General features: G+C 38.6%; 3 protein-coding genes across 12 annotated transcripts; 1 reads left to right on the top strand and 2 right to left on the bottom strand.

Moving 5' to 3' along the window:
• Positions 1-190: 190 nt before the first annotated feature.
• LOC135490760 (cyclin-dependent kinase-like 4) lies at positions 191-14,946 on the bottom strand. 8 transcript variants are annotated; one of them, XM_064776231.1, is made up of 14 exons: positions 14,833-14,946; positions 13,312-13,590; positions 11,799-11,993; positions 9,901-10,079; positions 8,944-9,056; positions 8,607-8,746; positions 8,021-8,245; positions 7,518-7,780; positions 6,557-6,667; positions 5,465-5,488; positions 4,312-4,616; positions 3,920-4,008; positions 3,501-3,532; positions 191-2,347 (listed from the first exon to the last, which is right to left on the bottom strand). In XM_064776231.1, coding segments are annotated over exons 2-14 (1,845 nt in total). In that variant the 5' UTR covers positions 13,480-13,590; positions 14,833-14,946; the 3' UTR covers positions 191-2,346. The 8 variants fall into 8 exon arrangements, with proteins under 8 accessions (XP_064632301.1, XP_064632291.1, XP_064632319.1 ...); XM_064776221.1 differs by lacking the exon at positions 3,501-3,532; XM_064776249.1 differs by lacking the exon at positions 3,501-3,532 and having other exon boundaries at positions 6,557-6,664.
• Positions 14,947-15,598: 652 nt separating this feature from the next.
• On the bottom strand, positions 15,599-21,731 carry LOC135494916 (stomatin-like protein 1). 3 transcript variants are annotated; one of them, XM_064783287.1, is made up of 10 exons: positions 21,611-21,731; positions 19,986-20,202; positions 19,529-19,635; positions 19,185-19,251; positions 18,931-19,016; positions 18,396-18,599; positions 18,153-18,208; positions 17,711-17,826; positions 16,914-17,177; positions 15,599-16,703 (listed from the first exon to the last, which is right to left on the bottom strand). In XM_064783287.1, exons 2-10 carry the CDS (start codon positions 20,161-20,163, stop codon positions 16,453-16,455), a joined length of 1,329 nt encoding a protein of 442 aa, XP_064639357.1. In that variant the 5' UTR covers positions 20,164-20,202; positions 21,611-21,731; the 3' UTR covers positions 15,599-16,452. The 3 variants fall into 3 exon arrangements, with proteins under 3 accessions (XP_064639357.1, XP_064639517.1, XP_064639438.1); XM_064783447.1 differs by having other exon boundaries at positions 21,670-21,729; XM_064783368.1 differs by having other exon boundaries at positions 21,585-21,725.
• Positions 21,732-21,914: 183 nt separating this feature from the next.
• On the top strand, positions 21,915-26,465 carry LOC135494837 (pre-mRNA-splicing factor RBM22-like). Its single transcript, XM_064783165.1, has 9 exons — positions 21,915-21,983; positions 22,525-22,578; positions 22,797-22,959; positions 23,330-23,430; positions 23,764-23,939; positions 24,106-24,306; positions 24,594-24,841; positions 25,148-25,315; positions 25,702-26,465. The coding sequence occupies exons 1-9, from the start codon at positions 21,930-21,932 to the stop codon at positions 25,872-25,874; spliced, it is 1,338 nt and encodes a 445-aa protein (XP_064639235.1). The 5' UTR covers positions 21,915-21,929; the 3' UTR covers positions 25,875-26,465.
• The last annotated feature ends 359 nt before the right edge of the window (positions 26,466-26,824 follow it).

Below are 26,824 nucleotides of genomic sequence, written 5' to 3'. Positions count from 1 at the left end.
GGTCTAGGGTACTGGGAATGCGAAAGCAGATTTGGAAGGGCACAAAGGTTATTTTGGAGGGCACAAACTGCCATGAGAGTGGTGGCAGCAGTTAAAATTCCAGCCCTGAATGAGTATAGGATAAGACTTGTTCCGAGCAGAATTACAGTAGAGGAATAAAGGAGAACAAAAAGTTTAATGATTCACACATTTTATTCTTTAAAATGCAGCTACAATCAAATATGACAAATAATAAGTACTGTTTCTGAACTATTTACAAACATGAAGTCAACATATGGCTTATAACAAATGTCGTCATAATATGATTGGAAAAAAACAAAACAATATCAAACGCTGGTTAAGATAAACAACACACACTAGCAAGAGCATTATAACTGAAAATGCACACTATACATTGGGTTTACTGGAGAGAGAACAATGGCCAAATAATGGTCTATACTGTAATTGCAACCTTCAGAAATACTGGTACCCAAATCCTGACCAAGCTCATCAAATTTTCAGATTTTCCTCCCAGGTTCTCAGTACCTAGATAATGGAACCATAAAGCCAAATGATCCATAATAAAAATTTTTACAGTGACTTTCTACACATTATTATGCAAATTGCGAGTATTTACATTGCAGTTTATTTCAGGTGCTGACCCAAGGGGGTGCACCAGACGCACACAAAATCTTTGAAATTGGAACACACAAGGAATTTTGATGAGAAATGTAGTGCACCCCTTTTCCCAGCTCCTGGATCCGCCCCTGTATTTGACACAGATTGATGATAGCACATCACAAAGAGAAATATATTGTAGTAAAAAGAAATTCAATAGCTCTTTATGTCATGGAAGAAGTGAGCAAAGGTACAGCTGAACCTGGTTATTACATCAGACTTCACAACCACGATGGAATGTAACTCATTTTTAAAACAAACAAAAGTGTTGTTCCTCTAAAGTTTCTCATAACCTGACGTCTGACTGTGCCAGGTAATGCATGATGACCGGCGATAAAGTCACCCCTTATAAGGATAGTCCGCCCAGCAGCAAGGAACAACTTAATGCTGTCTGGGAAAGATCCACATACTTTTAAGGGTTGTTCATTTAATCTGTATGCCCCCTCTCCACCTGTACGAAATGGACCTCAAATTTCCCAACGCCCTCAGTCTTCACTACATACATGCTATTAAAATGAACAGTTCAGTATTTCATGGTCTTGGGCAAGATCTACTTCATAACAGCTGCAAATGTTACCTCATATATTGAGACAGGGAGTCCAAAACAAAGAAGAATATTCAAGGAAAGGGTGGCAAATATTAGGCACCTCAATATCTTGCTGCCAAGACTTATGCTGGCCATGGTATCATGCATCCTGCCTTATATCAGGTAAGATGTACTTTTCTAGCCATGCCAACTTAACACCAAAAGACACTGTCTGCATAAGCCGGGCAAGAACAGCTATATGCTGAATGAGCGGCAAGGTTTTGCATGTCAAATATCACAAAGAAAATTGGGCAAGACAATGGCATTATGCTGCACAAGAACCCGAACTATAAACTGAAAAAAAATTCTCAACTAGAAACTCGGCATTCATTGCTCAGTTGAAAGAACAACACCAGTTAATGAGTTCAGATGTGTTTCAATCTTAAAGGAAAAGTGTCTCAAGATGATGCTGGGCCAGACTAACATCGTACAGAGTTCCTTTACAGGAGCTGCAGATTGAATACAGACAAAGGTGTTCACAAACATTGATTTTCAAGTGAGGTAAAATTCAAACCATCATGCCAAAACAAAAACCACAGGCATATCACAGTCACATTCTACTCTTAAAGTGGACGGATTCTAGAAAGTGCGGCAACAGGCACATTCAAATATTCTTCTTAAAAGGAAGGATTGTAAATTTCAGCAGAGAGAATTTCAAAACAGATCTGAAATCTTGTATGTGGTTTTGGGGTGAAGGTAGACCACAATATTTCACAAACAAAACTCTGATATACCTAGTGCCTTTTAGCCTCTTCCTCCAACAAACCATCACAGTATCAAATGGGTGTGGCCCCAGTGGCAATATAGGATTCAAAATAATGTTTATGCTATTAAATTATCACTGCATATTCTTAATAATGAGATTGCTCCATCCGATGACTGATACTGCTTTCTCACATCCTAGAACCAATCAGTATTGTTGTCATATCCATCTGATATCAAGGATGTTCCTGTGATTTCAACTCGGATCCACCTCAGAAAAGCCTCAGCCTTGGTTCTTCCTGATACCGCAAGCTCTACCAACTATGACCCGTTCCTTTTTCAATTCTTTGATAGGAGATGGTCTGCTTTTCACTCTGGTGAGGCGGGATTGGACGTATTGCTCTGCAAGAAACAGAAGAGAACGATATCACAGTTAACGTAAAGAAATAATTTCCGAAACCTTTATCATCATCTCCGGCCAACTCTGAAGTAATTTGAGTGGATCTCTGGCAGTTCTACAATTTGATTCCGAATGAACATCCTCAAAGTTGACAGAGCTTCAATTAACAATCTGAGTGGATCAGATCCTCGTCACAGTCACAGTTGACACAACTGCAATCTGAATGGATCACAGAGTTGACAGAACTATAACCTACGCATTTCCCTAATCAGTTTCCTTTCCAAGAAACATCTATTAAAATGTTAGACCTGGTTAAAATGTTGCTACAGTGTGTAGCATTTCTAATGTTGTGATGCTATATGAGGGTCAGTGTACCTTATACCATATACTCCACAGTCAGTCAGCTCAGAGTGACATCTTATTATAAGTGTTGTACAGCATGTTGAGATGTCATTTTAAAACGTGCATGACTTGAATAACATAACAGCTTGAAAATTTGATGTGCGGATACCAGATCACTGATATTGCCCAGTAATACCACCTACAATCGTTGAACGGTCTACATCTTGAATCAAACTGTTGAAAATTTATTGTTATTACTCAGTCAGAAGTGAGATATCCTAACTAGCTTCATGTTAAGTAGAGTGAATTGCAATTTGTACCATAAGAGCATTGCAAGAAGATGAATAATTTTACCGCTGTAAGATGGCAATCATTCATGTGAGTATTAATGATATAAGTTATGAGAGCGTGGAAATCACTGTTGGTTTTAGACTGAAACAGGGCTGTGATCAGTCGACCGAGCATTGGAGGTTTGTATTGGCAGTCTACTCCTTGCACGGCCATATTTAGCAAGGGGTGACATCTGCCCCCAGACATCTCAAGTTCAATATGGTAGGCTGCTGGTGACATCTGTCCAGGTTCTTGAGAAATGAGAGTTTGTGCTCTTCTTTCTTTGTTTTTAGCATGAATCAGGCTATAAACAAAGAAATGAGAGTAAAAACTCTTTCATTTCAAAAGAACCTAAACAAAACTGTAGACAGAGTACGATTACGTCAGCAACCCCAATCACTCGCCCAGCACAGTCAAAAACTGCATCAATGAATTCCATGCTCAAAGCACCAGCAACCATAAAGGAATTATTATTAATCTTACCAATCATATTCATTGGAACGGTGGTAGCCACCCTGAATTAAGTTAGAAACGTATTGATGCAATCAGAAAAGTACAGAAAATGCTGGAGAAAGTCTTCACAGATACCTTGATGACAGATAGGAATATCTCAAGTGTTGCACTTTTAGGTAAAAATCGCTATTAGATCATCTGCCACATTGCTGGATTCTTTTAATTTATCAAAAATAATATAACATACATGAAGGTGGTTGGGGGGGAAGCTACCAACCATAACATTAGAGAGACAAAAAGGACTGTGACCAGGGAGATGACTTCATGCGATCTACATGTAAGGGAGATTAATTGTTGAATCAGGAAATTCTTATTCTCTTTCTTTCCAACTTCAAGAGAACTAAATCTGAAACATTCTGAAGTTGAAATCAAATAGAGTGCAGTCTCACCTGATTGTTACTAAATGGGTCTATGTTGGTGATATGGGGAATCTGGGCCAAGTAGTTCTTCTTCCCTTTGGTTGCGGGCTTGTTAGCATCTGAAACAGGAAATCTCAACATGTTTCAAATCATTTAATTAGGTTCCTATAGGGTGATATGCCAGATTTAGTAAGAGCAACTACACATCAAGAGTATATGCCGTAGACGAAGCACGAAAACCTGCATTTCAATTTGATAACCAAATCTTTATGTCAGATGATTGATGCACTCTGAACGGTAGAGAGCAAAGATGCAAAGATGAGTTAAGATGCAATTGCAAAGTGGTACCAGTATGCAAATTACCATATTTGTAATGGAAGTTCTCATTGCATGGACAGAATTGAATCAGTATTTCCACTCACGTTCATTTCCCTGCATATCCTGCAAAGCAAGCGTGGCAAGCTTCCCCTGTATTTCTGGCAGTGAGATCGCACCAGTGTCCTTCTTCTCCATCTTTTCATCTGATGCTCGCTTCTGCGGTTTCTTGACCGCAAAATGATTCGTACTGTTTACCATTTTGTCGTATTGTAACGTCTTCTCGTGGAGTATTGTCCTCTCTGTTTGTAAGGGCTGGGGGCTGATTGTGCATGTTGAACTGTGGTGGTTTGCAGCCGGTTGTTTCTTGTAGTACATTGCAGCAGGAGCTTTCTTTACTTTGTCATTTACCCTGGAAATACAAATAATCAGACATTTTCACAAAAGACTTAAGTTCCAGTTGATTCTGTTCCATGATATTTTAGTGATGTAAAGGCAAGAGATGTTAGAGAAGATGTCCAGCCTTAAGAGAGATAATATCTCTTGTACCAATCCACCAGACGTCAGAATCAACACCAGGGCAGGCTCTCTTGCGATGGCATCTTTCCAGACAAAGTTGCCACCTATAGCAGCACAACATTTGCGGGTGGCAGAAGTTTGAAAGTCTTCAAAAGAATATTGCAAAAGTCAACCCATTTGAAATGCACTTCGTACTAATAACAGCTCATTGAGGAGAGAAAGATAACAAAGCTAAGAATTTCACATAAGGGTTTTTGAGAGAGAAGTGGATGACAATGAAATTTGCGCAAAATCTTCGCAGAGGGGTGAGTTATAGCACAAAAACGATATCCATGAATTGAGCTGTTTCAAGGTGATAATGACAAAACATAAATGTTCTTAAAAATACAGCAGAGGTGAAAGTCAGTTGTTTCACTAAATCTAATAGCAGCTGGGAGATGCTAAGTTTGGATGTAAAGAGAACAGGACAATTTACAATGAGAGGGGATCAAACTCTGTTGACTGTCAGAGTCACACAGCAGAACCAGAACATAATTGGTAGAACTAATGAAGAAAATAATACATTTACGGATTCATATGAACTAATCAAAGATTTGTCAGGCTGAAGGTACCCAGAGACAATAGCCAAATGTCCATTCAATTTGAATACCTTTAATTGCATGATATCTTTACTGCTATTATGCTGATGATATGATGGCAAGACAGAAATGATTTGATTCTGGTGCACAAATTCAAACTTACCAGGCCGATGAAGTGAATTCCCTGCTACAAAGGGTTAAAGGTTTACATGATTAGTATTAGTAGGGAGATGACTTCATAATTAAGGGTTTATGCCAAAGCAGAATTGTGCTTAAGGATCAAAATAGGACATAAAAGCTTATAGCTTCTGCCTCTCAGTGCTAGTTGTTCTTGAAAGCTTTCTTCCACATTCTGAACTGAAATTAATTTTCAACCCAAGATATAGGATATGCCTCAAAAGTAGTCAGTTCGTGCCACAAACTTTATGATACATGTATGATAACAGTTAACTATTTTTGATTGGAGTCTGTCACAGAGTATTTTGGCTCACTCAAAGGACAACCTCGACTAGCGTCAGCAACTTACTTCCGAAATATTCCTTCATTAATTTTTTGTCCTAAACAATTTTCTTTAAATTACTCAAATTTGCTTAACAAAACTGCAAACAACACAAAACATCCCAAAACACAGAAACATTACCATAACATGAAAGCCTACACAAATTTGAGTGTCACTGCAGTAGTGCAAAAAATACAACACATGCAAGGCAAACACTCTTGGTTATTTTTGGAGATTATTTTCCGTTCATCATACAAGTTGGTGTCTTTACATTTCGATAGTCTAAGAGGATGTTCTCCCAACATTTACAGAGACAACCCGCCCTTCCGTTTAATGGGAAAATATGTAGATACGCTGAAAGCGTCAGTTGTGGACACCATCAGCTGAAGATACGAAATCATTATATATTCCTCCACCACCTTCACCACGATTTTTACTTCTAAAGGCCAAGGATATCCAAAATGACAGATTTCTTGAACCATATTAAGATAGATAAGGCAGGTGTGTATGTCCGATGTGAGTGGGTCACGTGAGTTTCAGACCAGGAAGTGGTGTGAGAGCAAAGACATTATCCCAAATTAAAGCAGAGATTCTCTTTGTTTTGCACACTGTCGGCAATATTTTTTATGTAATAGAAAGACAAACAAAATCGACAGTGTACAAAACCTAGACTAAATCGACTCTCATTGATTCGTTAAATTGGAATTGGTCTCCGAAGCAGGGTAAGAAGCCAAAGGGTACTAGTTAACCTCATACCTGAGTGGCGGAGGTCCTCCATGCTGAGGGGAGACAGAGCCGATCACAGGACTAACCAGAGATATACTGTTGATGGAGGCCCCGAATGTCGGTGATCCCCGCTGGGGACTACTGAGAAAGAGGGACAATATTATAGCCACTGGCCAAATCTTTACGAGACGTCCAAGGAAATTACATCGGCCACTAAAATTTCATTTGTATTATCTAAATTTTTCGCTATAACAGACATTGTCTGTTTACTTTTACATGAAGTAGGATGAAACAATTATGATGAATTCCTGGAATGAACACTTCCTTTTCAGTCACATTCTGCAGCAGAAAATATTGATTTTATGGTGAATCAGTATTTGGCCAGTAACATATGACAATCAACTTAAACAACAAAATATTTAAAGACAATAGACACTAATTTAAAGATACACGAAAGACTGGAAATTATTTTTCCATGCAGTTAGTAAATTTGTGCACATGTAAATGGGGTGCAAGAGTTCCGCATCTGATATAAACATCATCAGTGCCAGGACGAATGAGAGGGTGAACATATAGATTCTAAGAATGGCTAGTCTAATGAACAGAAAAACCTAAAGAGGGTGGCCCACTGAAATATTTCTCTCTAATGAACCAAACTGCTTCCCAAAAGCCAAAGTGCTTTGCTGTTTACAGCTAGACACATTTCCGTATAGTAAAATATGTCATTTGTTGAAGCTGTTATCTTGCACTTAGAGTGTTATCAGTGAGGAAAAACATAACGCATCATGAAAATTGGCTATCCTATTCACATCAACTTGCATGAAAACTGATTTAGACCAGCATTTAAACATTTCAATTTTCATCTAACACTCGATTTTCATCTTATCAGACTTATAGACTAAGTAGTGACATACTATCGACAAAAAAACTGTCCAACACCAAAAACCAATAATTAAAACATTTACATGGTAACATATTCAAATCAGCTCACCTGTTTGGTTGTGCCCCCTGATTGATTGGGGGCATCATCGGTTGATGGCCTCCAGAATTATTTAGATCTAGTTCCGTCGTACAAGTTGTTGGTTCTGCCTGGGCTGCTTCATGTCCTGCTGCCTGGGTATCAGATTCTGAAGGATGTTTTTTAACCGGTGCCGGGGCGGGCTGTTTCTTGATGAACTTTTCCGGCTCGGGAAGTTTGCGTCGCGGTTTCTCTTTTTCTTCTCCACTGTCACGAGTCTCCTTTGCTACATCCTGCTGAGGTTAAAAATCAAAGCAAGGAAAAACTATCAGTCTGATTTTTAATTACTAGAGTTGCTGACGGGCCACAATGACTATCACAAAATATTTAAGCAGGCGCCACATTTGAAAATTGCAGGAGAGCCATTTTTTACTCTCCATACATTAAAAATATGAAGGACAATCACTTTTCATGGTGAGCAGTAAACCCTCTCCAAAGGAGAATGAATTCAGGATAACAAGAACCAACGTGTTTACCTTCTTCACAAATTTTTTCTTCTTAGCACCATTTTCCTTTTCCTTATTTTCGTCACTCTTATCTTTATTAGAATTCTGCCGCAGCACATTATTGCCCTGCTCTCTTTGTTGTTTTAACTTGATTTCTGACATAAACCGTTGAGCGAAGCCATCTTTTTGGAAGAATTCATGTTTCACCAGCTGAGAACAGGTTGGACGGTCATTGGCATCTAGTCTGAGACATTGCTGAAGAAGAAGAAAAATGCATTCAATTATCATTTTTCAACCATCTAATAGATTTGTAACAGTTAACTGATAATGAAAGACAAGTCTGATAATAATAGTAAAGCAAGCTGAACTCAATAAATGTTCTAAATCAAAGCCATTTGGTCACTACTGGTTCATACTGGATGACATGTGGTAATGCAGGTCTAGTGCTGGTGTACCCTGGTTGACAGCAGATGGCTAAGCACAAGCCATCATCACTACCCTGCTAGAAATTGTCCAACACAGTCCTTAAGTAGATCAGCCTACCGGTATTTCTTTGACTCCAAACTTGCCCTGAGAGGGAAAAGACTTGCAGTAAAGATTATGGACATATCCTTACCTTCATAAAATCTATTGATAATGAAGACAATCTTGGGAACTTCTTTTCCATTGGTTCTACTTCTCGGACTTCTGGTAATCTCATACCAACAAATAAAGGGTTTTTATGAAAGATTTCTCGATGTCTTGGAGAGAGATTACCTGGAGATAAAAATCATACATCTAAACTTTGAGGGAACAGAGCACTCTTATGACCTTTAGATCGATAGAACTTGCAATCAAGATATACATGCACACACATGTCAAGTATAGAAACTGAAGGGGTGGGGTGGGGAATCTTACTGTGAGGAAGAGTTGCTTTACTACTGATTATTCCATGGGAATGTAACTGCACTCACCAAAACATCTGACTACATGGAACAACTGGTCTATATCTGAATCACCAGGGAATAGTGGTTCTCCTGTCATCATTTCTGCTACAAGACAACCTATGGCCCATATATCAACAGCTCTGAAGAAAGAAAACATAGATAAATTGCACATAATAACTCTAGGAGCAACCAACTATGACTCATTAACGCTCTCGGTTTTCATCTGCCTAAAATCTGACCAAGTTGCTTTCCCCTTTTGCCCATATAATGTTCCCCATACATGCAAGAGGGTTAATGAACGCTTACAACAGTTACAGAATCAATCGAAACAAGTGGAGGTCAACACATCAACAGAGCTCAACAAATAATTCATGATAATATGGTGTTGCCAAGAAACACCACTGCTAACACTGTCATAGGACAAAGGCACGATGACCGCCAGAATGATGTCAGCCAGAATGCTGTGTCAATCCAGATTGCTTCCATTTTTTCTTCAGGAGGGACTTCGTTTACTGCTCAAAATGTACCCACAGTTGTGACGTAAATACCACTTTAGTTTATAAGAAAGTGAGGTGCATACATAAGGCATCGGCAGTAACAAAACATCAGAAGCCAAGTACACAAACTAGCCCATTACATTAATGTATCGTAATCGTTACACCATCTTGTTCAATAGAAAAGGACCAACATCATTTGTTGCACTATTCTTGCAAAAATAAAAAGGTTCATATTGACCTAGTTTTGTGGCAAATTTACCATTATTCATGAATCTTATATGAGATATTAACAATTTTGCACCACTGTATTAAATTTACTTCCCTTTGCTATTGATTCATTGCAAAAAAATAAGCAGGAGTTACACGGAATCACAGTTTTACTTATCACTTTGCTATCAGACAATATAGGTGACAATCGAAGTGTCGTGCTCAAGGTCACAAGCGATGTATCAGTGTTGTTTTGAACCATCACTTCTCAATATCTCACCTGCCGTATTTTGTGTCACCCACTAATAATTCTGGTGCTCGATACCACCGAGTAGCTACATAGTCTGTGTACGTCTCTCCTGGCTGTGCTAACGTCCGCGCAAATCCAAAGTCACATAACTTGACTATGCCTGATTTACTGACTAATATATTTTCTGGTTTGATATCTCTATGAATTATCTGAAAAATATGAATGGTCAGGTTTTGTTTAACATTGATTAAAATGAAATTGTCAGTGTAACAGTTTACTAACTTGAGACCCCCTCTGGAGCCTCAATGCTCACTCAGACAACAAAATAGGGCAAAGGCATTTGAGAGGCACTTTGGCAGAACATAGGCCTACTGGATGTCAATGCATACTTATGGAATGATCCATATTTTCGACACAATGCCAGGAACACCAAGAATTTTTTTTCTCCATGAATTTCAATGCCAATCAATGTCATGCGATATTATCCGGTCACCAATGCTAGAAGTACATGTTTTGTCAAGCAGTAATAATGAATTAGACGGTGCATAAGATTAAGCAACTATCATGACTATAGCATGCTAACGGTCCCGAGCTAAGCAAAAAATGATGTCAAGACAATCAAACAAAAAGTCAAAGTATGTAGGCCTGAGTCGACGAAACGACATTTTACTTCTCTGTACATAGTTCAAACTTCATACAGTTAACGGTATTAACAATTTATATTTAAGAAAATTTTAAAGGGATTTATATCTGAACATTCTTATTGATGAATAAGTGGTGTTGCCAATGATATCAAAGACATCATTATGTTCATATCGCCAAACGAACGATCTGGCTGGAAGTGTACCAGATAAACCTAGTGAAAGTCATTTTTTTAAATATCAATACCATCTAATCCATTACTGATACCAATAAGTCAATAGCATTTAACCATTCAGATGGAATGGTCTGCTTGCACCAGCTGATGACAAAACATATATCGATTGCAAGTCATTAGCGTTAGCAATTAGTTGCCTTAACTTATCAGCGTGACTGGAAGTGCGGAGACATTTGTTTTGGTTTACTGATCATTTTGGCTTGCTGTAATGTTTCTGATAGAATGTGTTGTCATACACAACGCAACTCACGCAATGATGCATAAATTCAGTATTTTCTTTTTAAAAAGTTGTTTTTATGGTATCAGGCCAACATGAAATCACATAAAGAAGAACAATTTCACAGCTTGGGGTGATACCATTCATGTCGGACTGCTAACTGTTCATTTGTACAAGAGCACTAATGAAAACAAAACATTTGTATTTTGCAATTCATCCACCACAGCATATTCAGCATTTGGATTAAGGATTTTACACACGCAATTCCTATTCAGACTATTTTCTAAAACGTTTCAATGTCTTACTATGAGCTTTAAGCCGTGGATAATATGTTCAATGCGCTATGTAGGCCTAAAGCAAACAAAGTCTTACAGCACATAAGTCGAAAATGCGATTTGCAATGAAACAAACTGTACAAGTTTGACAACAGATTTTAAGAAATTTTTAACAAACAACTCTAATGTGTACAGTAAATACCTCGGCCAAATTTACAAGAGGACTTATAAATGGCCTTTGACTGTTTGAGCCTTTATCGAATGAGGCACGGTATTTCATAATGTATCCACATTAGGGTCTCAGTGGTACGATTTCGCTACCTATTTGTTAAGGCGATAATAATCTGTCTTACCGCTAAATCATATCTTACAGGATGGCAGCAGCATGTGTAGCTAAAACAGCCATTAACTTCTGTAAAATGATTTTCACAAAGTATACCATCGTAGAACCTTGTTATTAAGAATGCCCTTGGTACTGACAAATGAAGTGTCCTTACAGAGGTTGTGTCCTCAAAGAGAGGTGTCCGCTGCAGCCAAATATTTCACAGTATATACTTACATTATGAAGATGACAGAACTCTATTCCTTTCAGCACCTGGAACAATACCCTCCGTACCATTTGTTCATCCAATCCATTTGGACACCTCTCGAGATCATCTAACACAGTGTGGTCGACAAACTCAAATACTAGATAGAGTCGCTTTTTTCTTCTGAAGACTTCTATTAGATTGACTAAGTTTTCGTGCCGTAATTGCTGAAAAATTTAAAACAATACAGTTTAGGATACTGGTTAGTGAATTGTAAAGCACTGAAAGCTAGGAAATATCCAATGTAATGCCTTTTGTTTGCAGTTGCGGGGAAGCCTTGGCAGGCAACCAGTCTAGGATATTATTCCCAATTTTACATGCAGCTCCATCACCTTTTTTATTCAGAAATACTTTACTGGCTGTGACATATCATAATAGAAAACTTTAAGGCTACTCTTTTTAAATAGTGTAGTACAATAACATGGATGACGAGGACAACTTTCCTCTAAAACATTTTGCCTTGACCACCAGATTTTGACAGCCTCCAGTATCTTAACTGTGCTGTTGACTTTCCTTAAAAAATGTCTATAAAAGATTGAACCACCTTGCACAATTTGGAAGTGTGTCAACTTGTAACACCTCTGCAGGATTACAAGGAAACAGTGAGAGTCAGTCATATCAAAGACTAGTTTTCCACACTAAAGCATGGTCTCGGTTGTGAATAACAGAACGGAAAATGCAAGGTTCCAGTAATAATGCTATGGTCTTCCACCAGGCAACGAAGCATAGTCATAGCACTTTTGATTATGAACGAGTAAACTGGTCAGAAGACTTCCGCAATGTTGACCACCAGATTCATTTTTTTCACACTGTTCCCCTCCCACAAATAAATTATAATGATTCATTGTTCTTGCGAAGTTAAAAATACCCCCCCCCCCCCCCATATGAAGGCAGCAAATTTTTAAATGATTATCTGACTATTCATTAATCGGTAAAACAAAACCATAATCTATCCTGTAACATGAAACATGAAATAACAACACGCTCTGGAAATTATGCCAAATGCAATAAACTCTAATTATAGACATGCAGAGCCCTCATTTTATATTCATTACGAGATCGTTTAATTAGCTGAGAACACTCATCAGTAAGGTTCCAATCAACTTGGTCAATATTGGTTCTAACCATGGATATGGTTATTCACGCACAAATACTAACAACCAGGCATACAATTCTATTGGATTTGGTAGCTAACATAACTAATAAACACAACCATGAAGTATTGTTGATATAAATTACTGGGAATGTGCCAAAAACAACCAAACACTACATTTCTTCAAACATTTTTGTTTAATAATGTCACACAATCTGTTATTTTGCATTTCAATTTCATCAAAATGAAATTTATAGGAAAATATTGAAGGAATGATTACACAGAATGTCTACAATATTTCGAATTAAATGACAAAGATGTACAATTACACTCAAGTCAACAATTCACAACCAAATCTGCCATTTTGTTGCTGGAAACAATATTTGACTCACCTTCAACATGCGTATCTCCCGCATTGCTATCTTTTTCACCATTTTATCATCCTCACTCTCCAAGAATTTCTTAATTGCCACAATCTGCCCTGTCTCTTTGTGGCGACATTTTAGCACCATTCCATAACTCCCCTCGCCCACTAAACCCAAGTTCTCATACTTCTCCATACTGTCCCTTATTTGTGAGAATCGACAAGACACTGACTCATGGTCCAATCATATCATTGCTGTTTGCCTAAGCTTTTTCCTCGTCCTAGAGGAGGAAGGATAATCCAGGATCTGTAAAGATTATAATTAGAAATAAATTGCAGTCATGCATACTTGGTTGTAATAATTCATCTCTGAACTTGGTGATTATTGTAATGCACCATTATCAATCCGACAAGGCCTGCACATGTAAGACATGAACTGAAGTGGGAATGTAAAGAATTAGGTAGGAATTATCTCATTTCAAAACATCAACCTGAAATTACAAGCAGTAAACAGAAATAGCATTGATATGATTTCTATAAAGCTAGTTTATGAATAACCTTTGATTTATTCATTGAAATTTCACATCTTACACTTACAGTAGCCTGCTTCAATATATTCATTGAAAGGATATGATCCATTAAATATGAGATTTCAATTTGATGAAATGTTGCCGTTACTACAAGTAGTGTGCTGTCTAATTAACAACCGGTATGGTTCCATTTCAATGGATCTTTTATACCACCCGCTACAATTATTATTGACAGTCTATAGAATGGATACACATAGAGGCCATTACTATTTTGAAATAAGAATATAGCCTCGGGCCCATTCACTTAGTATGTATGCAAAAAGATGGAGGGATTTGTAAATTTGAGGTCCATTTTGTGTCTGCATGCGTATAGGTTTGGGGGGGGGGCGAGTAAAAAGATTTTTTGAACATTTTTATTCACTGTCTTTAACTTGTCACTAAATTGAATTTTTCATCAATCAATCAATTGCTACAATCTGTCAATAAAAATGGACGATGGACGAAGTCATGCATTTCAACTGGAACAAGTTAAACACTCAAAGTGGCAAATTCCAATGGCATTTATCTGTAGTTTTCTTAGGCCTCGATCCGACGTGTTTTGAGTGTCCGGATGTGTTTTGTTTGGGCTCCAATTTGTCTTTGTTGACAATGTCGATTTCATCCATTGGCGGCATCGACATATCAGTCATCACAAACACAGCACCGTCAAATGACCTCATTCAACAGACTGGAGAGTCATATTAGTGTCACTAAATAGGTCAAAGACTGTGAAACCATACGAATCAACATGCAAGCGATAAATCTGCATCAACAGTCATGACATTAGACATTGCATGCCAATAGGCCTACACGCATTCAATAGGCCTACATGCAATGCGTGTAGGCCTATTGCACTGTTGTATGCATTGCACTCGAAGTGTATATTTTGACGTTTTGAAATTTCTTCCACGGAAGCGCTTGTAAACTGCACAATACGACTTTTTCCTCAATAAGTGGTCAGGAAATGTCAATATACTTACTTCAGGAATCAGTTTATTGTGAACTGCACATTTGATTTAGAGTCAGTTCTCCATAAAACCAAAATAATGATGGAAAAGCAACTGTATCCAGTGACAACAAATCGCGATTTGTTACATCCTCGACGTACACATTATTGAGGGATGTTGGCGTTCTTCTCGTAATAATAGGTGACGTCACCTTTAGGTCATGATTTCCTAACGCGGGAAATACGAATGAGCACGTGCGCGGGAAATACGAATGCGCACGTGGTTTACACGTGACACCATGGTTTAGACCTACTATGAAGCCAGCCAGGTGCTGTTCATTTCGCTTTAACCTTCTTGTATTTAGATACAATACGAGACACAGATTCAATAATGTGTCAATGTCCCAACCTACTGTCTCAAATAGCCCCATCAACTACAAAGAGGAGATCACAACCAATACGAGAAGTTTGATAAAAAAGGCAAGGCCAGGGAATTATATCACAACAGCCCCTTATTTTCTTGCAGAACAGCCTGATGCGGTCTTTCCTAGCAGTAGCGTCAATGAGATCAAGATCCTCCAGCTCACTGATACTAACAATTTTTGTTTAACTTTTAGATACCGTAATGCAATGCTCTCAATAATTAACAGGCGAAGGAACTTCAGCTTATCATAACTAGATAGGGACACCACTTCAACCCATGAGAGATGAGATGAAAGTGGTTCAATTGAACCAAGAAGAATGGACACCTCCCCTCACACTTCCTCAGTCCTCATCTTAAAAGATTGAAAGACAGAATATTTCTAATCTATTTAAAATCTTTAATAAATCAATATTTGTACAAACATAAAAAGGTATCACAATATCCATTGTTCATGATTCTTTAAATAGAATGCTAAATTCTAAATGATAAATATTACATGTGATAATACTGGGCAACATTGAATTAGCTTTTTATGTGCCACTGCCAGTGATTACAACAAGGTACACTTATAAGAGGGTCATCCTCAAGAGAGTCCACAAGTGTTCGGTAAGGTTTAAAGCAATCAAAATAACATTGTCATCAGCAAAATGACGCTGTTTCGGATGACCACTGATGAGATGATGAACAACAATTGGTTACTGGAAACGTTCCCAAAAAAGAAAAGGCCAGTCACTGATAAATTGATACAAGACTATTTCTTGATATTTACCACTACTGGGATACAATGGATCAATGCTAAAATCTGTTTCCCACCTTCAAACAAATGTTTCTATTCTTTGTTGATCATAACATTTGCCTGTGACAGAGCTTCATATTCACAAAACAATAACAAAATAACTACAAAAAATGTATACCGAGAGTGGTACAAAATCAACAAGTAAGTTTACCAACAAATTGTTTCATCTGACATCAATATACACAGAGTAAACAATATTGCACAACCTCATGAATGAAATGAGAAAATTCAAAACGAGATAAACTTTTTAAGAACAAAAGAAAGTTTTGATTTCAGAGTCTGCAAATTTTCTGAGCCATCGGTTCCATCTTCAGGCAATTTTCACTGGGAGGCTAACACACATGACGAATGATAAAGACATTCATCTTAATTCGCCTTGGACTATTCTACTCCAGAAAGATGTCAGTATACTATCTCAGGACACATTTTGTATTTCACACAATCTGTACTTTCCCATTATAAACATCATCAGGCACCCTCCTAATTAACGATTTCCGTAATCTGTCAATTAAATCTTCTAACTTCATGGCAGCAGCAAGATCTCCGTTTAGCTGTAAGCGACTGGACATATAGGCTTGAAATGGCTTCAGGGAACCCTCAAACAAGCGTTGCATATCTTCCGTAGAGAGAGTGAGGGTGACATCGGGTTCTGAGGATGGGTGACCCTCGCCAACTGAACCTTGCCCTGGAGGTGAATCACATCATGAAATTATTTACTAAATTATCTACATTCAAAACAGAAGCAGAAGTGAGAAATCCCCGCCTCAAGTAGATGAACAGTGTATTTAATTTTAACTGGAACTCCACAATCAGTCCATGCAAATACTCAATGTCTGTCTTTGACCCCAAATTCCAACTTTAACAACAGGAGATGAATGGAAGCATGAAGACTTACCATGCTTCAGATCCAAAAAGAACATTCCACCATCCTCTCCCTGCACGATAAACTGGTACACAGATTGGAAATCCCGAACTAGGTATTCGTTCAGCTGTGGTCGCAATAAATTTATCAATTTTTTAGGCGTAGGATAAGAAACTTCTGGAGTAGGATATGTAATTTCTTTCAAGCTTGTTGGTGATGCTTTGGGTTCGTCCTCCATGTTTACTACTGTGACTGTACTGGTTGGTGGTTTTGGTGCTGCTGCTTGCTGAATGGTACCTGAAAGTGAAAGGCAAAAAAGTACAGCAGGGACCTTCTTCACGAGGCACAGATGACACTGATGAAATATATCAGAACTTGGAAAGTGTTTGGTTATATAAGAATGCTCCATAACTAAAGGTCAATTTCCACTACAGCTGCTAGTGGGGGAAACAGCAGGGCTCTTACACTGGCCTTGGATTAATTTCATGAAAATTATTAGCTCAAAAATTGTAAGTGACCACAAAGCCTTGTCATTAACCTGTTCCACAGAGTGACTGTCTACAGCAATCACGTAGCTAAGAGAACCGAAAGCACTTGCTACGGTATACAGGCAACTAGCTAGGGTAATAATGAGAAGTGGTTTGTGGGAGAAACCTTATTTGATTTAGCGCTATAGAATTTTTCAGAATACAATGTACTCTTGCATAAAACTGTTGACGTCAAATCTAATAATACTTTTTAAGTTGTATAAATCATAAATATTGGCAATTCGTATTGATATCAATTAAACATCAGATAAAAAGACAATAATGGTGAAGATATGAACCTACCTGCCAGCATATTGAGAATGGACTGATGCTGCGGTGGAACACCAAGGCCTGGTGGAAATAACAACGAGCTAGGATTTGAGGTCTCTGGAGCTCGATGAATTAAGGTCACGTGTGAACTGAAAGGAAACATCCTGAATAAAAATCCTGAGCAGTGATTTTATTGATCAGACATCAGTCTCAAAAAATGCAACTTTCTCATAATGTAGCTTTGAGTTGGTCAGTCAGTCTATCAAATTGAGCATGCTACTGGTGGAAATTAGCTTTTGAAATAGATCAAGATGATTACATCCATTGCATTCCTCAGTAATGTTATCTTTTTTGACTGTTATAAATTCTAGCAAATGCTAAGAATGACACTGTTATAACTGGACATTCCACACTAGGGACAAGTCGTGTGTTACATGCACCAACACTTGCTTTTATAGTGACAGAATATACTTACATATCTATGTGCCCAACTTCCACCCCCCAATTCATGGTCACCTTACACAGATCTTCCTGGAAATGACAGAGATAATGCATTACCAAAGGGTTGGACAGAGGAGCTGTGGTCGTGTTTCTGACAAGCAGTCATAGGATCCCTGGTTTGATCGCCAGCTCCAGCATGAGACTCGAGACATGTCTCTTCAAAGACACCATAGAGGTCAAAGACACCAATTCCGAGTAGGGAACAAACTGCACCCACCTGTATAGCAGCATTTATGATATTTTTCTCTGCCTCTATTTCTGCCAGTGTTCGTTTGCTCAGTTGATTCATGAGTGCTATCTGCGCAAGAACCCGTAGGGAGTGGTTAAGGTTCTCTATATGGGTGATTGAGACAATCGCGTTGACGACTCTGTAGAACACATCGGCTCCAACTTCTATGACACAATTATCTGATGTGAAGATCTGAAACAAGACAAGGTTAACGAGATTGATGTGTGAAAGCATTTCCTCACACTTTGATGCAGTGAGAATCAAGAATATAGGGAAAGCATGTGTAGTTTCCATTCCATCAGCAGGTCTTACTTCCATAATTTGAATGAGACAGATCATTTTGCTGCACACCTCTCAGGTGCTAAGTATGGTGCCACTGCCACAATGGATTCTTGAAGACAGTCAATTATTACCAAATTCAACTGAAAGCGAGAATAATTTTCCATCAAGTTGTTGATGATCCATGGTATATCCTGATCCACATTTCCACGAGTACGGATGTGTTGCCATTTTTGATTCTTACCTTTTGCGGTGGTACATTGAATGCTTTCCCAGCTATATTCACACGCACAATTCGGTCCACACAGGGCAAGACAAAAGTCATTCCTCCTGAAGACAGCAAAGAAAGGAAAATTGTCAGTCAATATTATCCAAGGTCAACTGTTAGATAATGTACCAGTAGGTTTAATGCTAGGCTAAAGCAAAAGAAAATGCAATGGTGTATTATCTCATAGACTCCCTAGATATATATCCTTACTAAGCAAGTCTTCATCTTACCTGGTCCCCTTGGAGCAATCAGCTTCCCTATTCTGAATATGACTATCTTCTCACTTTGTCCAATGAACTACAAAGGAACAATGGGAAAAAATTTACATAAAGAATGTGCTTTCTTATTTTCTTTTGAATGCAGATTCTCCAACACCACATACATGCACATTGTTCATGACAAGTGAATCATTCACATTTCACAGAAGATTTCGCAGGGGTTGAACAAATGGTCTGCTGCTGCACCAGGCCAAAGACAATGATCATATAGGCTCACAGTCATCTACAAAATGTGATGCAGGGCTTTAAGATAATATACAATGCAGACTTCCGTTATGTGGAATATCTTTACTTGCCTTAATGCAAAATATAAGAGAAAATGGCAGTGTACAGATGGCTAATAGGTAGCAAAGTCCAACAACCATAACATGACAGCAAATGGAGAAGACTGAACTAGAAGGGTCTGAAAGTAAAAGAAAACGTATCATAATTTTTTCAGCAAATACTTGACTGATTGAAACTTGGGCAGAGTCCCACATCCATTAAGCCATTAGACTGACCAAAAACTTGATGGGTTTTTGCTTTGACACAGCAAGCAATCAGCAATGGAACTTTACTAGTCGCAATAGCTTATGGTAATAATGATGGTTAGATTATGTTACTTCACACTGTTGACCACAGAAAATACAGCCACTACACATTTTTGATCTGTCCAAAAATTTCCTCTTTAAATATCTCTTTGTTTTCAAGCATTGTGTCATTAGGAGTGGCACCATGACTTAATCAACGCCAACTTTTAATTTGAATACTTGCCAGGTTCTCTTCTCAATTTCTTATGATTCAAGTTGGTGAAAGTAAAAGCTGATTTGTATTTCTTCCCATGTCTGGTTTTATCTTCATCTTCTATTCCATATGTGAAAGGAGAGCTGAAGTCAAATTCGGCAGCACTCTCAGCACCCGGTAGTTTACTATATTTCACAAACTTGGACATAATTGATGACAGCTAAAGCATCCCCAGCTAGTAGAACACCTGAAAATTTAGAAAAAGACATTGATAAAAGCTATGAATGAGGTCATGATATCATTTTCTGGAGCAGGGCATCTGTCACAGTGACATGACGACTCTATGAGGTAGGAGAATTGAGTAAATAAGAGTGATATGAAAAATTTCACAACATCTTGGAGCAAACTGTAGTGATGATGGTCTTGATGATGATTGATAACTAGCATTGTACCCGTGGCGCAGGCAGGTTCAAATGGGCTATACCTTGAATAGATTGAATTGCAATGAAAATATAATGCAATATCAAAGGAGCAATATCGAAGAGACAAATTAAACCAACCATTTGTCCACAGACTCGGACCCTGTGGCGTGCTGTATGCGTGCATATAAAAGTAAATCAATTGGTCCGAATGAGATGATGAGGCAATGTGAATATACCTCGTTCCTTAGTCAGCAATATGCCCCTTTTTATACGGAGATGAAGGAGAACCCAGATAGGCCTTCACATGTCGGCCTCCAAATGGCTCGGACCAATTGCACTATCACTACTAAAACTTTAAAATGCGTGCTCCTCCTACATGTAGCATGATCTCGGGCAAGGCACTTAGTCGACAGGCAAGCTAGAAGTTCAGCACCGTGAGCAGCTCCTCGATAAGGCCATGCCAAGTTCAGAGTGCCTCTTCAGATACATCAAGTTTTGAAAGCTGTGGTGAGCACATAAACATACCATTGTAACCTTAATTTGAAAATCCCTTCATAATCAAGGGCTAGCTCTGGCTAATACAGTACCAATATACGATAGACCATCAATTTGACCCCAGCTCCTTACTGCGGGAAAACCCAAGTCCAGCAACCAAAAGTATCAAAATACATTTTTGTTTACATTTGAACTGCACACATGCGTTTGTTTACAATTTCTTTCCCGCGAAATCTCGAAGATCAGGTGACCTACAATCGTGGATTGAAAATAACATTAACCTTGGTTCAGCAGGTCAACACGTGTACAGGCTGTTCCAATCATCCCCCTACAGCCAGCCGTTCAACAGGTAGTGTTAGTCACCCCACAGGGAGTGCAGGTGATTCATTAATCCCCTGCATAACTGAACAGCAATGGCTTGGCTTCCGTGAGTGATAAGGAGAATTGACCGTGTCCGATTAAAAATCCCTCATTACTGCTCCGCTGAAGTAAATTTCCGAAAATAAACATGACGTTGCATCAGGATAACATATCACCTGCAAACGTGCAAAATTTCGAGACGAAACACGACCCCCAAATGGCACTTTAGCGAGCCGCCTTATAGTATTATGATATAGATATGATAATGATGGATATGTCATGTCAGATGTATGTGTGGATTTTGTTGGTGAAATTGAACATTTTCATAATGCAAAAATAAGAAAAACCGTACCAAAACTTTTACATTTAACGATATACCTTTGAACGCAGAGTACTGATCTAACTGTAGAAGGTGAGTTAAGAAGTGTCAGTAATACCGTTATTGAGTAAACAGTAAATTAGTTGGTATCTTCTCCTGCAATCTCCTTGTTTATTTTCTGACAATAATAGCAGATATTCACAGCCGACAATGCAGGCCCACACTATTCAGTAAATAGATAAAATTAATCTCTAAAAAACTAACAACTGTATCTAAATAGTACATGTTATTTTATGTGAAGTATTTTATTGATGAGTAATAATATATAAATAAGTACGAATAGTTCTCTTCGGAATACGGAATTGCCCAATTTCAAAGATGGCGACCTCAAAAGGAGCAAATACGTATAATCGACAAAATTGGGAAGATTCGGTTAGTATATATAGATTTTCTTGCTTGATTTAGCTTCATTTTATACTCACATACTTGTAGATTCGAAATAGGTTTAGATAATTGGCAGAAGGATCTACAACAATGAGTGAAATGGCTTGGAAGTTGACGTCGATCGCCTTCGAGAACTGCTGATAGGTGGCGCGCTAGTGCTTCTGCGGCTTCTTGCATAGCCATGGCATGCAAGGGGAGCAAGACAGGCATGTACCTTTCCAAAGCCTGTGTGATCATCATGACAACAACGCCTGTCGTCAACTACACTACAGAGTCACACAACATAGCTCGATGGCGATTGCAAGGGCGGCAGGATATAATTTACTCGTGTGAACTAACAAATGAATCCAAGCCCGCATCAATCGATGGGACCAAATTCATTCAAATGTCAGGTGAATCATTCAACACATGATATGTATTGATAAAACAGAGACCAAAGAATTAAATGAAGATTATATGAGCCAGTGTGATTAATTGATCACAAATTATTGTAATTTATATTAACTGTAGTTTTCTTCTTCCATTGCAGGAGTTCCCAACTTTGTGTCAGACATGTTTGGGAGATAATCCTTACATCAGAATGGTAAGCATGATCCTGATCCATATATTGTGGTTTGGTACTCTTCTTTCTTGACTATGGAACGGCAAAATTAAAGGAGCCATTGCGGTATAGTGACTGGCATTCCAGAGATCCCTAGTGCAATCTCCACTGTCGTTATGAGGAAGACTAATTGTTATAAAAGACTCATTATTATTGTTATTAAATAATTTTATAATCTATTCAGTAATGGTTATTTTCAGACCAAAGAGAAATATGGACGAGAATGTAAGATCTGCGTGCGACCCTTCACAGTATTCAGGTGGTGCCCTGGAGCACGCATGAGGTTTAAGAAGACAGAAGTCTGCCAGACATGTTCAAAAATAAAGAATGTTTGCCAGACCTGCCTCTTAGATTTAGAATATGGTGAGTAGTTGTCAGAATGGCTACTTTGTCATTTGAAGACACAGGCATCAAAGGTACATTCTCCATGTTTATAGCAACTGTTTTTATCAGACAGATTCTGTGTCAGTGAACACTTACAATGTCTTATGCTTTGGTCAGCCGAGCATGATCATGTAATCAGTTTTATGTCACTGTTCTTTGCCTCTGGGGTATAATATAATATTGCACTTGATAAACGTGGTGAATGAAATCTTATAGAGATTAAACCAAGTTTGATGGAAAATAAACCCAAGAAGAGGTCAGGTATGATCTGGCTCTGTTGTGGGTCTTTTTACAGTATAATAACTGAATAATGAAACATGTGCCTGATATTTGTTGTTTCCATTTGCAGGTTTACCAATTCAAGTTCGGGATGCAGCACTTAAGATTCAGGACGAGATGCCTAAGTCTGATGTCAACAAAGAATATTACACACAGAATATGGAAACAGCTGTAAGTTTAAGTTTCTTCTTAAAAAATTTAAGTCGAATACTGATGTTGAGTATCAATGATAATGTAATCATCTTCTATGTGATACTCCTATACTGTAGCGCTATATCTTGTATCAAAGTGCTTCGCATTTAATACATGTATGACACTAGCTATAGGCCTGTACATTCCGGATTTAAGCTCAGCTCCCTGGGGAGAATCACAGTGACCAGTAAAATGCATGACTTGATGTGATCATCATTGTCAATGGCTGTGAATACTTCCAGTTATATCTTGTTTGTTTCATTTTGATTGGGACCATTCATTTTATGCCACTGTTACTTATGTTTTTCGCAGATAACAAATTCAGATGGTGTCAGCCCAGTCGGTGCACTTGCTGGGAAAGCCCAAGCTACCAGTGATATGCTCCTTAAGCTTGCTAGGACCACGCCATATTACAAACGTAATCGACCACACATTTGCTCTTTCTGGGTGAAGGGAGAGTGTAAAAGAGGGGAGGAGTGCCCATACAGGTTAGTTCAAGGTTCATATTTGTAAAACATTGCTCTTGACGGCCATCTTTCCCCAACTGTCTCTTTTATGTGACATGGCAGCCACCTTTTACTCATTAACGGTTGACCTGAAATTTGTAAAATAGTTCTGAAAGCCACTTTCAGTAATTAACTATTTTCTATACAGACACGAGAAGCCCACAGATCCAGATGACCCTCTTGCCGATCAGAACATCAAAGACAGATACTATGGTATAAACGATCCTGTCGCAGATAAACTGATGAAACGCTACACAAGTATGCCAACATTAGAGCCTCCAGAAGACAAGACTATAACCACACTGTATGTGGGAAACTTGGGGGATAAACTGACAGAAAAGGACCTTAGGTAGGATTTGATGAACAAGAGCATGAATAAAATCTTTTTAGCTCTAGCTCGAACTCTTGATTCTTTTGCATTATCATATAAAATTGTAACTATTGTTGGGGTTGTGCCCTGTGACAAATTACGTTGCTTGTAGATTGTTTATGCCCCTCTAAGTCATAGCTTCTGTTAATGTTGGTTTTACCTTGGATTTCCTGATCTATCCTGTTTGTGTATAAGCGTAGTAATGCAGAAAAAAATGCATTTTAAATTGCAAATTGTTGAGACTAATGTGTTATGTTAATTTTCAGGGATCATTTCTATCAGTTTGGTGAAATCCGTTCAGTCACCATGGTAACGAAACAACAATGTGCATTCGTACAGTTCACACAGCGGCAGGCAGCAGAAGGAGCCTGTGAGAAGTCATTCAATCGGTTGATCATTGGTGGGCGCCGGTTGAATATCAAGTGGGGCCGATCCCAGGCTGCTCTACCGGCACCGAAACAAGACGGTAGTGACAATGAAAAGCCTTTCGAACCAGTACCTGGATTACCTGGGGGTGAGTTGAGATTTTGAATCCAATTTTTGTGTTTGAATGATGCTGAAGATATGGTAGCAAAATGAACATCAGTGTCAGTGTCTGTTATGGTCATGGTATTAGTTTGTGGTTTGGTGCCTCTTGATGATCTTTATGTGTTAGACAGGGAAGTGAAAGACCATAGCAGTTCTTAACTTTCACATCCAGTTTTCTCTTGACTGATGGGCAATCTGGTAAAAGCAGCTGTCCTAGAGTGTACACCAGAAAATGTGACGTGGTGAAAGTGCCTTAAGCCAACGCTTGCTAATACTTTCATCTTTCCTACAGCATTACCGCCACCTCCAGAAGAGATGGGTGATATGGGAAGTAACTTCTTTGGTTTGGCAGGACCCCCACACATGATGCCACTTCATCCTGGTATGGGTCCGCCTATGATGAGAGGTCCACCGCCAATGGGTTTCATGCATCGTCCACCTCACTATGGACCACCTCCAGGTAAATTGTGACCCATTTTGCTAGTTTTGAAAAAGAACAGGGCTTTCATTACTTTTCAGACCAAGATGTATTCAACTAATATTTTCCAAGATGTCAGTGACTCCCGAGGTGTCATTTGACTCCTTCCCATTTGAGGCAAAACGACCACTTTGCTAGCTTGGTCAGTTGTGGCTTGTTGGAATAATAAATGATAATATTAATATTCCACATTTGTATTGCACACTTTTAAATCAGTTTTTCTGTATTATGACACTACACTGTAACGATATAACCTGTGAAAAACACAAGGATAGAAGGGACATGATTTATCACTCAAAATAATTTCCATATTCTGGTGTGTGCTTTTTGCTTATGAAATTCTTTGAACAACTATTGTGTGCTTTCAGGTATGCGTCTTCCTCCCCCACCCCCGGGCATGATGCCCATGAGGCCACCCCCCATGCGGCCACCGGTACCACTTCAGAGGGGACTGATGCCGGTCCACTACCCATCTCAGGATCCTTCACGTATGGGAGCACCAGGATTAACGCTTGTAGGAGGACCAGTGTCGACATCATGATAAATTCGATATGACCTTGATGTTTACAATGATTTACAAATGGAAGCTAAGCTTGACAGACTTTAATCATGTTGATCTATCAGAATTTTGGATTTTCATCAGTTTTATTCAAGCCTGGGGAAACCGAATACAGATAATCCTCAAACAACTTAACAAGGCCTTCAAAATGAGCTGGTAATAGTCCTCTGTCTTTGTGTTAAATTTTTATTGACTCATAGTAACTTTTAGATTCTAAAAATGTTTGGTTTTATCTTGATGGTCATTTTACCCAACTCAACTGTTGCACTCCTTTAACCCCTGCAAAAGAGGTTTTTTGGAAATTGTAGGTGGTACATGATAATGTGGCAGATCTCCGAGTCCCTGCATTGGCCTCAGAGGACAGGGAGATTGGTTGCCCATAAGACCACAGTATTTGGAATGTATGATTCCCAGGTGTTCACAATTTTTGTGAAATTACCAGCTCATAATGTTCAGTGTTGTGGGTTGTTGCAAGCGTAAATGCATATTTGAAATGTACAGAAAATGAAACAAATGTGGAATTCTCACACGACTCTGAGGGATGCATTTAATAAAGAAATATTTTAAAACCCATTGCTGTTTTTTCATGTTTTTCTTGATTCATGTATATGGAAATTCCCATCCCATTGCCTACAATCAGAATGAAACCTCAGGAGTTGGATACTAAGGACGGTAACTCTTCACAACAGTAAACCCGTTTATCTCAAGAAAATAACTTTGTTTTCCATGTGGATGCAAGCAAAAAAATCGGTCAATCCAAGTCTTACTGGTCTGCAAGCAATAGATTGCAGGGGCCAAGGAACAGATGTAACATCTTTTTGTCCTCCAAGGTGGGGATGATGAAGCCGTCTAACATAAAACGATAATGGACGTCCAGGAGAACGTGTTGTAAGACAAAGCAACAATAAGGAGGCATTCCTGTGTTACTGATG

The sequence above is a fragment of the Lineus longissimus genome, chromosome 1, assembly GCF_910592395.1.
Source record: "Lineus longissimus chromosome 1, tnLinLong1.2, whole genome shotgun sequence".
Classification (NCBI taxonomy): domain Eukaryota; kingdom Metazoa; phylum Nemertea; class Pilidiophora; order Heteronemertea; family Lineidae; genus Lineus; species Lineus longissimus.
The sequence above is the reverse complement of the archived record's forward strand: the minus strand, read 5'-3'. Positions and strand labels throughout refer to the sequence as shown.